Genomic DNA, 11809 nt, shown 5'->3' on the forward strand with positions numbered 1-11809 from the left:
ACACTTATGATTTTAGGATGTAGCGGATAGCTGGTCACCTATGCTAGGCTACGAATTAAATCCTTCGGGAACGTAAGTCAGCAACTGGACTCAGACCAGTCAGTCCCTCTCCGGGTCAGTGAGTTCGACATTGTATTTTCTCAGCAGCTCTGGAATGACCTTGTGGATCTCGATCATAGCCATGTTGCGGCCAAGGCATTTGCCGCTCCCGGCCCCGAAGGAGACTCCCAGAAGGAGTGACACTTGCACCGGCAATCCTGACGGTCCCGCGGCAGGACCGTCAGGATTCACTTGGAAGATCTTCTCGAATGCCTCACGCATTGCCCTCTCCACATTTATTCCTTTTGGCTCGCCAATCACAAGTAGTACAGGCACTTTGGGCAGCCCCACCCCTCAGCCTTGTCCTTATCTCATATTATGCACAGACTACTCTGCTTGCTCACGAGCAAGTGAATTTTCATGCTTCCTTCTCACCATCGTCTTCATTATGGTGTTGTTTAGCATGCAATTCTTCCACAGGAGCATCGACGCGATAATCCATCAGTGTGCGTACATCGGCCAGGAAGTAGCACAAAAAGACGGCGGCTGCTGATATCGGGGCGGCAATGATGAAGACAAGGCGTAGGGAATCGGCCGATGCTTGCTTCACCGCAGCTGCGCAGGCAGCAAGGACCGACGGCGTCACTCCAGCTATTTTGCCCAGCGCATCGCCGTCTTTGCTAAGAAATGCCTGGACAAACTCTGGAACTGAGCTTGCAGGAACTCCGTTTTTTGCTGCGGCTGAAGCTACCATGGCAGGTGATTTCTTGCCGATGGAGTCAGTAAAGACCGCCGTGTACACCGAGATACCGACTGTCAGAGCGAGAGCACGAGTTGTCGTGAGAACGGCGGTAGAAGTCGCGATGAGATGATGCGGCGTGCAAAGCTGGATAGCGGTGACTAGCAGAGCCAGGATCACTCCAAATCCCAGCCCTGTGAGCACGGCGAACGCTATCGCACTGACCGACTCACTGGGTTGGATCGTGGCGAAGCCGACCAGCCCGCCGGTCAAGAGGAGGTATCCTGCAGCAATTCCCTCCCGCACGCTGCGCAGCTTGGTGCTAAGATAGCCAAACAATGCACTTCCGATGAAACAGCCGACGTAAAAGCCTTCCTGACGGGCCACCACCTTCATGGGATCGGTGGTGAAGAGCGACTCGGTCCTATCGGTGTTCGCGGTTAATAAGGGGGGGGGCCGAAGAAAGGGTGAGACGGCTCACATGACTGGATAGAAGATGACGAAGGAGGCGCCGACAAATCCTTCGATGAAGATGAGAAGGGCACAGATCCAAGCCGTCCTGCCCGCCCCATTTGGTCCCATGAAGAGTTCGTGGGTGAATATGCCGTTTTTGGTACCGAGCCACTCATACAAACCAAATGCGACCAGGAAGACACCCCCGATGATGAGTGTGGACAATACCCTTGCGTTCGTCCAGGCGTACAGGCCGCCTCCTTGACTCAAGCCGGTCAGGAACAGTGTGAGACCAACGGTGACCAAGGAAGAGCCCGGCCAGTCCATCCGGCCAAGTTTTTGCCATGCAGAAAGATGATCAAGCCTTGTATGCCGCTTGGGAGGCCGATAGCCGACCAAAATGCCAATGGTGGTCAATCCCCAAAGACTCATTTGTACCCACTGTGAAGGACGTTAGCATGGCGGATCAGAGAATTGGATGCTGTCCTTTTATACGTAGAAATTCCGCCATCCTCCTACGCTGTCCGTTTGCAAAAACGCGCCGAGGATGACCGGTGCGATCAGGGCCCCTACAAAGCCACCAATCTGCATACAAGCTTGTACCACTTTGACAGGGTCAACTCAGGTTACCGTCCTCGTCGATAGAGCTACTTACTTGGCCGCCATTTGCGGGGGACGATCTCGCTCGGGACGCAGTAAGCCAGTGGGACAGACGCGAACCCGACTCCAATCAATGATTGACCGGCAATGACCTGATACAAAGATCGAGACCGAGGGACAATAGCAGCACCAACCACTGATATAAGCGATGAACCGACGAGCAACGTCTTGCGAGCTTGGAACAGATCTGACCCAGAAGATATCACCGGCCCAAGGACTGCCTGGACGAGTGAAAGGGCATTGGGGACCCAAGACTGCAGATTCTGCTGACCGAATTCCCCTGCAATCGTTCCAAGCTACACAGGGGGTTTGGTTAGCATGGGACCTTTCCATTTTCTCGACAGGGACCGACTCATTCACTGACAAATACTGGTGGGCCATTCAGCGCAATAAGTTGCACCATATTCAACATGAACATCGCCGCGAGCGCAATCCAAGTTCGGGCGTGGAGGACCGGCTCTTGGTCAGCCTCGTCATAGTTGAGATTCGTCTCTGCGGAATGGAGGATCTCGACCTGTTGCGCCACAGGATAGGATTTCTCGTCAGCGTCGTTGCTGGCAACCTGTGCGGGCGCCTCGTGCTGGGTAAATCCCAAGGCCATGTCGAGAAGGCGTCTGATATTTTCTGGCACCTCGCTTTTCTGATTGACAATGTCGTGACTGCGTAGACCACAGTCTCTGACAAATATCTATTTAAGTCCCTCAACCTTTCCCTGTGCTCGTAAGAACCCCCATGGAGTCCACCGGATATGCCGTGAAATGGACGAGTCCCGAATGAGTTTCTTCAGCCACCACAACACCCCAAATGCCCCGATGGACGTGACGTGTGTCGGCGGAACCATGGCGGCCGCGTGAAAGCAAAGTTTTCGCTAGCAGCCTCCGGGGCGATTAGGATAAAGGACTCGTAGCAGGAACGATGCTGTCCGAGGTTGCTGACCGGGTTACGAGCATGCCGCCGGGAATTCCGCCTACACAAAGCGGGTGGAGATGAAACCTCCCAAGCATTCTGCTTCCTGCCGATACCAACACTGTTGGGTGACTGTCCTGCCGGCTCATAATTATTAAGCACTTTCCTTGTCGTTCACGTATGTAGTCGGTGTTTAAAAGGCCGACATGCTGGGAGAAGCACGAGGCCACATCAACAAGGCCAAGTAAGGCTGATTTCCAACTACCACGATTTCACGCCCCTTTGGTCATGGCGACCAAGTTCTGCGTCGGTGGGGTTGAAGTCGCATTCAAGCCAGCCAACAGAGACTTCAGCAAACGCTGGAAGGATTTCGGTCCCTCTAACGAAGTGCTTCCGAAAGGATGGCAGAAAGAACCAGGTCGGCGCCCTTTGGACAGTGACCTAATTTTCGAAAGGGATGTGCCCGTTATTCTGCGAGACGGGTGCAAAATATATATGGACGTCTTCCGGCCTCCATCTTCGGACAGCACACCCGTCGCAGCCATTGTGGCATGGAGTCCGTACGGGAAACAGGGGAATGGTACGTCGTTCAGCCGTTCCTGATCGCTGGGAATCAGCCCTAAGCTCCCCGCAGGCTTCCAGAGTCTGGATCGTGTCCCCTGGCGGGCTGGGATTCCCAAGGACTGGACAAGCGATCTTGAGAAGTTCGAGGCTCCCGATCCCGCCGAATGGTGTCCACGAGGCTATGCCATCGTCAACATTGACGTTCGCGGCACCTTCGACTCGGAAGGAGATCAGGTTGCCCAAGGAACACAAGTGAGTAGAACCCCCTGACTTACAAGCTGTCATCGTCCCTTCTAACCGCGAGCCACGGTCCAGGAAGGCCGAGACGGTTACGATGCTGTTGAATCCATTGCTGCGCACTCGTGGTGCAATGGTGCCGTTGCCTTTGCCGGCAACTCGTGGCTTGGAATCTCTCAGTGGTAGACCACAGCCTCTATAGTGCCACCCGGATTCATGGAGCTCACAAACCGTCCAGGTTCATCGCCGCCGAGAGACCGCCTCATCTGAAGGCCATTGCTCCCTGGGAAGGTTTGGCCGACAGCTACTGCGAGATGCTCGGCCGAGGGGGCATTCCGAACCCTTCCTTTGTAGACTATCGGGGCGAAGGCTACTGCGGTAAGACATGACCGTAAAGCTCTTCCACCGGCCTTCCACACTGCTGACGAGGCCCTTCCAACATGCCAGGCAAGAATGGCCGTGAAGATCTCGGCGCCATGATCCGCAAGTATCCGCTCTTCAACGAGTACTGGGCGGATAAACGCGCCAAACTGACCCAAATCAACGTCCCTGTCTACGCCCTGGCCAGTTTCTCCAGTGGTATACACACTCTGGGCTCCATCAAGGGTTTCTTGTTCTCATCCACCAAAGATAAATGGTGAGTCCGTCCACCCCAAAGGGCTGCTCCCACGAAACACCCTCTGATATGCGCCCAGGCTTCGGATCCATCACACGCAAGAGTGGCACGACCTGTATCAAAAGTCGGCAAACGACGATCTCCAAAAGTTCTTCGACCGCTTCCTCTACGGGAAAGCCAATGGCTGGGAGTCCACCCCCCGGGTCCGGCACAGCCTGCTCGGCTTCAACATCCCTTCGGTCGTGGACCGGCCGGAGCCTGTCTACCCGCCTACCTACGTCCAGCACCGAACATTCTACCTGAATGGTCGAGCTGCCGCTCTCGAGGAAGGCGGTCCGCCCCCCGAGCCTTCGACGTCGAGCTACACCTCCGACTCCTGGGATGACGACGGCGCGCACTTCACCTTCACGTTCGGAGAATACACCGAATTGATCGGGTTCTCCCAGGCCAAACTGTACGTGTCGTGCGCCGAGACGGACGACCTCGACGTCTACGTGATTGTGCGCAAGCTGGACGCCCACGGCCGGCCTCTGAAGCACCTCAACATCCCCCTCGACAGCCTCCCGGCCGGGACCACGCCCGATGACGTCCCCGATCTGAATATTTTCAAGTACCTCGGCCCCAACGGCCGACTCCGCGCCTCGCATCGCCGGCTGGGCACCGACCCGAGCATCTCGGCCGAACAAAGCGCGATGCTCGCGCCCGCCGTGGCCTACCACGCCCACGACCACGAGGAGAAGATCCCCCCGGGCCAGATTGTGTGTGTGGACATTCCGCTGTGGCCCGGAGGGATCATTTTCCAGCCGGGGGAGGCCATGCGGCTCGAAATCAAGGGCCACGAGGTGACATTGCCGGAGTTTCCGCAGCTGGATCGCGCAGGGGAGAACCGCAACCGGGGAAAGCACGTCGTATACTCCGGACCGGAACACCCATCCTCGATCGTAGTGTCCCTGGCTACAGGGCGCCCTTCTCAATAGAGCGTGCTCAAAAAGGGGAAGGAAGGCGTGCTGGATGATGATAGGGAGTGCTCACAAGGGGAGAAACCTGGGTGCGAGCAACACTCAAGAAACAGAGGCTATATTTGTAGTCTGAGTCAATCATGTTCCCAAAACTTCCAGCTCCTGTGCCCACCGTGTCCAGAATGAAGCCTGTTTACTGTCGTCGAGCGGATAGCTGTTGAGCCAGTCGAGATCGCCCATGGTCTCCTCCTCGTCGATAACCCCCGTCGTCGGATACGGCTGCAATAGTGATTCCACGCCCCCGGGCCCTGCGGCTTGCTCAAAGGAGGCGGACAGGGGCAGCGCACCGTCACTGAAACCCACCCTGCGCGTGGATGGCCCCTGGCCTCCGTCCAATGCGGGCTGCGGAGCCCTCTTCGCCCGAGCGAGCGAGCGCTTGATGATCGCGGTCGCGGTCCGGGCGACCAGGCACTCATCCATGGCTTGGAGGATCAACACGGCACGGTCGATGTGGACGAAGAGGTTGTCGAGCGCGTGCTGGCTGGTCGCGAGTTGTTGGAAGACGGCGGCGAGCAGAATGCTGACGGCAAACAAGGTGTACGTGGCGTTATACCACCTGGCATCAGAATGGCATCAGCGACGGACAGGCTCAGACATGAAGAGACATCAAACTCTTGAGCTACAGCTCCCGGGGAGAATTGGTGCGTACCATGTTTGAAAGAAATGGTCGCTCAAGAATGTGTTGTATATGAGGTCAATCGTACTTTCTGCAGCCTCTAGACACTTGCGCTGACACTCGCGCACGGACATGGCATCGCCTGATCCGCCGCTTACTGATTGGGTCATGAACGCGGCGTGGACGATCATGCGCAGGTTCAGGTAGCCTAGACACCCCCGTCAGAAGCCACCTGTTCCGTGCAAATAGAGGTCTGTCTTGATACTTACGAAGCTGGAGCACGACGGACTGTTTCTTAGCGGGGCTGGCCAGGCCGCTCGGCTTGAGGGATTGGCTTGGAACCTGGTGGTGGTCGATGCGGAGGTAAGCTGGGATCTGCTCGTGCCAACTACACAAGCCGGCATCGAGGGTCTGTGCCCGCTGGAGCTTCTCGTCCATCTCGCAGGGGACCGTGTACAGAGCGAGTGCCACTTGGCGCATGATCCTCGAGAGATGCACCATGCAGGGAACAATATCTAGAGTGTTGGTGTTCGACCGTGCTTCTCCCACAGATTGGATGGGAAGATCTTGTGTATGGTATTCGTCAGGCCCAAGGCTGTCAGGTCGGCCCAGTGCAAAGCTGGTCTGTCTTTATGAAAGTCAGTGCTCGGCTCCTCCTGGAAGTGCCTTTTTGTCGTACATGTCCAGACAATAGACAGCCCTGGTCACATCAGCGAACCATCATTGGAAAAGCCCAAAGCCTCGCGTAACGTACCACCATGTTTTCGCTGCCATCATCGAAGCTCTCGGATCAGTGGCGTCGGGACTGATGGGTCGTCGATTGATTCCGATCGCCAATGAAGTTCTGGCCGCTTGACCGGAGTAGAGATATGCCACTAACAAACCACATCAGGCAATGTGTCGAACAAAACGAAGCCCCCACGTACCATGAGGGTTGAGTTCGTGCTGATATATCTTACTCTGAGTGGGATTGGTGTTAGTTTCGAAGCGTCGGAGCATGTACCGGAATTGCGTACCATCATGTAGAAGCACTGGACCATCTCGATGTCGGTCGTCGTGCCGAGCCTTGTCACGATGGCGAGCGCGCGATTGAATAACCTGCGACTCCAAGTAAAACGATCGGCTCCGGCAATCTCGGGGGTTTCAAAGGTCATGACGAGGCTGCCCAGACTCAAGGTTGCGTAGTAAAGCGCCACGAAAGACAGCGGTTGCTTTTCGGGGGTGTTGAACCAGAGGTCCTCGCAACGACTGAGAAAGACGTCTTCGTCGAAAATGGGTTGGATGTGGTGGATGTTGGAGAAGTAGGTGTCCAAAAATCGTCTCGCAACACGGAAGTGGAATCGGTCGGAGCTGGTACCGGCCTCTGGCGCCGCCTGCCGGTCGTGCGGCGTGTCGGGGCAGAACTCGGTGTTGTGCAGGAGTGAGGCTAACGAGCACCTCGACTGCCCGCCGACGGGGTCGGTGGTCTGGCTGTTTGATAGCATTTCCATGTGACGGAGGAACGCCACGGAGGATGATGATCCGTAGAATTCGAGGTTGCTGGTGTGCAGGTTCGTGTCCATCACGTCCGACGCCGCCCGTTGTGGCGTGATCGAGACCGAACCGGCACTGTTGGTATTCATCGAAGACAAAGCAGGCTGCCTCTGCGTCTCGTTGGTTGGTGGAAGACGGGTCGATGTTTGTTCGACGGGCTCTGCATGGCTCGGGGCATTTGGCCACGACTCGACGTTGTTCGGCCCGGATTCTATAACGGGAGATTGATGGAGCCGTAGAGAGTCAGGATCCATGCTCTGTGACTCGATTTGCATGATAGGCCTGTGTACGTAGATGGTCAGGCCAGAGGTACATGCACAGTCGAAGAAGGGTCACTTGCCGTGATCGTGGTCTCCTGTCGCGATGGACACGAGAATATGTGCATTCTAAGCCATGATCTGATCCTTCGCGTGAGCCAACTATGTAAGGCAAGCCAACGACCACAGAAAGCTTACCCACGCAATATGTGCACGGCTGGTCCTCGCTGCAGCGGTTTTTCCTGGTCCGGCATACCTCGCATGCCTGAAGCGCCCTGGCGCGCTTGGGCCGTCCGCTTTGCAGCATTCTTCGACAGATGCAACCGTGGGGACCGATACTTGATATGAGAGTTGTTGCAGATCACCGTCTGCGGGTAGCCAAGAGAGGAGTCAGAAGAGTCATTACCGTCGAGTTGAGCGGCATGCAAGGCAATACGAAGTATATGGTGGGTAGGTATGGGGTGATGGAAGACGGGGGAGGTAGCGAACTCGGCGTCCTCATGACCGGGGTAAAGGCTAGAAGAACTGGATGCCAGCTACCAGGCCTTCAGGGCCTCCGCTCTAAGGCTAGTGAGCCCGGACCACTCCCTGGATAGCTGGGCATGTCCCGTATTATTAATGTACAAAGGATGGTCTTTAGGGGCTTCGGATGCAAATGGCGACGTCCTGCCGGACCCCCACAACCTTTCTTCCACCTCGGCGTAGGCTCCGGAGCAAGTTATCTTGCTGGCATACACTTGGCATACATTTCCTAGTACAAGCAATCAATCACTTCGTCTGGCTTCATCAGCGGTACTCAGGCGGCGGAGCGAATTGATCCTGCAATCCTCCCCAGCTCTCCTCAGAATAATTAAGCTGTCGTTTGGCGCACTTGGTCAACCCCCAGTCCGTGATCCCAACCATATAACAGCTCTCAAACATGAAAGCCATACTTCCCACTCCGACTTTGACAGGCACCAGCTCCTCGTTCGAGGCTTTGTCGAAAGCGGCCCTATCCGGGCCATGGCTGCTCATGCAATTGTGGAGGCTGGCCCCGGCTGCTTGGAAGCCTCCTTTCCCACCCCCCTTGGCGATATAAGAACCTTGTATCAGCCCCATGAACTCGCTCATACAATTCCGATGGTACGACGGAGGCCGGAACGTATCTTCGGCGACGAGCCAACGCGGCGGGAAAATGACAAAGTCCGCAATAGCGGTGCCGGGATGTGCGTTGGAGGTGGCGGTGAGCACAGTGTTCAAAGACGGGTCGGGGTGATCGTATGAGATGGTGCCGATGGTGTTGAATCGACCCAGATCGTATTTGTAAGGGTAGTATCTCCCTTCCCACGCAACTACGTCAAATGGCGTATGAGTTTGGCTCGCCCGGAAGAGTTGGCCCCGGAATTTGTTGTACACCAGCCAGTCCGACTTGGTATCATGGCTGTACGCGGCGACGGGGATTTGAAAATCTCGGGCGTTGGCCAAACAATTGGATCCTATGGGTCCCAGCTCGGGAAGCTGAAAGTGGCCATTATAGATCTCGAGAGCATATCCCCTGATCGGCTGCTCATCCACCAGATCCACGCGGTATCTGATCCCACGGGGTAAGACACAGATTTCGTTCGGTCGGACGAGCAGCCGGCCCATCTCGGTCTGGATGTCGAGCGCCCCTTGTTGCGGCACGATCAGCATGTCGCCATCCGCATCATAGAAAGCCGTTTTGTCAGCCATCGACCGGGTAGCACCATAGATATAATATGCGACGCCGTTTTTCAGGGCCGGATCTCCGGCTCCAGCAACCATGTTCAGGCCGCGGATCCAGTCCACGTCGGCGTTGACGTCAAAGGGATCCCATCGAAGTTGGTCAGGAATGTAATTGAACTTGGTCTCCAGGCTTTGGTCCGTAGACACGGGTGCAAATGTCGCATGAGACGCCGAGGGGATGATGCGATATACCCATGTCTGCTGGTTTTCCCACCGGGGCGCCGTGAATGCAGTGCCGGAGATCTTCTCGGCATACAGGCCGTAGGGGCATTTCTGCGGTGAGTTCTGGCCGATGGGCAATGCTCCCAAGATGGCCTCCGTTCTAAGCACAGAGTCAGCGTCGGAGTATCAATATCTTCAAGCCACCCACTCCACATTGGCCAGGAAACCAGTCTGGTACGTGTATTTCTCGGGGATTTCAAAGGTCGTGTATGGCATCTTGACGGTTCGACTTCTCTGGAATTATGATCGCTGAGATGCGTCCGCAGCATAAGATTGCTCCGTCCTTTAACTGCTTTGCTCGATGTTGTAGAAGAACTACATGTCACCTGACGGAACGGTTCCAAACTTGCGTGTTTGTCATCTACAGTGATATGAGGGGGGCTTATGCCAGAGATGGATCATCGCTGGGTCAAGCACTTCGGAAGAATTTCCGTGGTCAAAGGAATGGAGGGATGACATCCGCCGGGAAAGCCGCCTGAATGGTTCACGGCTGCCAGAGCCTCGAGGACAACATGTGAATGAATGTCAAGCGATAAAACATGAAGAGAGGAAAAGAAGGGATGTGGTGTCTTCGACCATGTGCTGCTCCCAGAAACCAGATCAGCAGAGATGGGAGCGAGCAGTTGGTTGGATATCCCCAAAGGGTCACATTTCTCACTGGCCAACATACCATTTGGGATTATCACGACCCCCCGGTCAGCCGGGAGACATGCAGCAGTGGCTATTGGGAACCTCGTCCTGGACCTACACGAGTTCGCGCATCATCAGGGCTTCGCTGGACTTGAAGGCTTGACCCCCAGCCATATTGCAACCTTTTCAAATCCAGCACTCAATGACTTCGCCGCTCTGGGCCAGGATGTCCATCGAAAGGTTCGCCGATATTTGCAGGATATCTTTGCAGAGGAAACCCCATTCCCGACCTTGCTGAAACATAACGTTGAAGCTCAACGTGCCTGTCTCTTTCAGCAAGACCAGGTCAAGATGCACTTACCCATGAAGATTGGAGGCTACACCGATTTCTTTGCCGGCAAAAACCACGCGTACAATTGTGGTTGCATATTCCGGGATCCCGCCAAAGCCTTGCAACCCAACTACCTTCACCTTCCGGTGGCCTACAACTCGCGGGCATCATCGGTGGTCGTGTCGGGCACCGATGTGCGCCGACCCCTGGGACAATTCTTGCAGAGTCCGTCCGACACCCGGCCCAGCTTTGGCCCATGCCGACGGTTGGACATCGAGCTGGAGCTGGGGGCGTTACTATGCAAAGGCAACGACCTGGGCGAACCGATTGATGTGAACGAGGCAGAGAAACACATCTTCGGCTTTGTTTGCTTGAACGATTGGTCGGCTCGGGACATACAGCAATGGGAGGCGGTGCCTTTAGGGCCTTTCTGTGCCAAAACATTCGCGTCGACCATCAGCCCTTGGGTCGTGTTGAAAGATGCTCTGGAGCCATTTCATGTGCAGGGGATTCCAAACGAAACGGAGCTACATCCCTATCTGCGGGAGGCCCGCAAAGAGAATGTCTACGACATCAATCTGGAAGTCGAGCTGAGAGGTACGTTGAGACTGCAATCAGATTGATGCACTTGCAAGAAACTGATGGATATCAAACTAGCACCTAACGGCGAGTCTGCAATTTTGTCACGCACAAACGCCCGAAATCTCGTGTTCTCTTTCGCGCAAATGCTCGCCCATCATACCGTGGGCGGCTGCCCCCTGGAAGTGGGTGACCTGATCGGGTCAGGGACCATCAGTGGCACAGAACCTGGGACTTTGGGCTCTTTCCTCGAAGCCTCCAACGGAGGCAAGAAGAGTTTCGATCTATCTGCTACGATCCGCCGGACTTTCCTGGAGGATGGAGACAGTGTTGTCATTCGAGGATGGTGCGGTGATGATGATTCGAACCTGGTAGGCTTTGGCGAGTGCTCAGGAACGATCTTGGCATCGATTAAGCCGTCATGGATATAGAAATATATTGCAACCTAGACATACTTGGAGTACCATGGTGCTCTGTTCCTGACACATTTTCCTTTTCCCGGGACACGAGTATCGCGCTGGAAGTCGGCGCTTCACGTCTTGTACTGGAAGTAGTCGCTTACAGAAAATCTTCGGTGGTCTCTCCACTGGACTACCGTGTCCAAGAGTCACGCACAGATTTCGGTCCACCCATGTCTTCTGCAGCTCCAGGATGTTGAGCCGGGA

The 11809-nt window shown here is 55.5% G+C and overlaps 5 protein-coding genes across 5 annotated transcripts; 2 read left to right on the forward strand and 3 right to left on the reverse strand.

The window, feature by feature from the left end:
- Nucleotides 1-457: 457 nt before the first annotated feature.
- On the reverse strand, nt 458-2492 carry AYL99_06166 (hypothetical protein; the record flags this gene model as incomplete). The annotated part of the gene is made up of 5 exons (XM_018837676.1): nt 458-1202; nt 1260-1672; nt 1727-1836; nt 1887-2187; nt 2256-2492. The coding sequence occupies 5 exons, from the start codon at nt 2490-2492 to the stop codon at nt 458-460; spliced, it is 1806 nt and encodes a 601-aa protein (XP_018692236.1).
- A 593-nt stretch (nt 2493-3085) lies between these two features.
- On the forward strand, nt 3086-5191 carry AYL99_06167 (hypothetical protein; the record flags this gene model as incomplete). The annotated part of the gene is made up of 6 exons (XM_018837677.1): nt 3086-3377; nt 3432-3613; nt 3677-3780; nt 3837-3976; nt 4046-4235; nt 4294-5191. 6 exons carry the CDS (start codon nt 3086-3088, stop codon nt 5189-5191), a joined length of 1806 nt encoding a protein of 601 aa, XP_018692237.1.
- A 120-nt stretch (nt 5192-5311) lies between these two features.
- On the reverse strand, nt 5312-7657 carry AYL99_06168 (hypothetical protein; the record flags this gene model as incomplete). The annotated part of the gene is made up of 7 exons (XM_018837678.1): nt 5312-5789; nt 5883-6057; nt 6119-6477; nt 6529-6549; nt 6604-6724; nt 6776-6809; nt 6866-7657. The coding sequence occupies 7 exons, from the start codon at nt 7655-7657 to the stop codon at nt 5312-5314; spliced, it is 1980 nt and encodes a 659-aa protein (XP_018692238.1).
- Nucleotides 7658-8425: 768 nt separating this feature from the next.
- Nucleotides 8426-9820, reverse strand: AYL99_06169 (homogentisate 1,2-dioxygenase; the record flags this gene model as incomplete). Its single annotated transcript, XM_018837679.1, has 2 exons — nt 8426-9704; nt 9753-9820. 2 exons carry the CDS (start codon nt 9818-9820, stop codon nt 8426-8428), a joined length of 1347 nt encoding a protein of 448 aa, XP_018692239.1.
- A 393-nt stretch (nt 9821-10213) lies between these two features.
- Nucleotides 10214-11575, forward strand: AYL99_06170 (fumarylacetoacetase; the record flags this gene model as incomplete). Its single annotated transcript, XM_018837680.1, has 2 exons — nt 10214-11162; nt 11223-11575. 2 exons carry the CDS (start codon nt 10214-10216, stop codon nt 11573-11575), a joined length of 1302 nt encoding a protein of 433 aa, XP_018692240.1.
- Nucleotides 11576-11809: the final 234 nt, after the last annotated feature.

Source organism: Fonsecaea erecta (genome assembly GCF_001651985.1).
Source record: "Fonsecaea erecta strain CBS 125763 chromosome Unknown Scaff5, whole genome shotgun sequence".
Taxonomy (NCBI): domain Eukaryota; kingdom Fungi; phylum Ascomycota; class Eurotiomycetes; order Chaetothyriales; family Herpotrichiellaceae; genus Fonsecaea; species Fonsecaea erecta.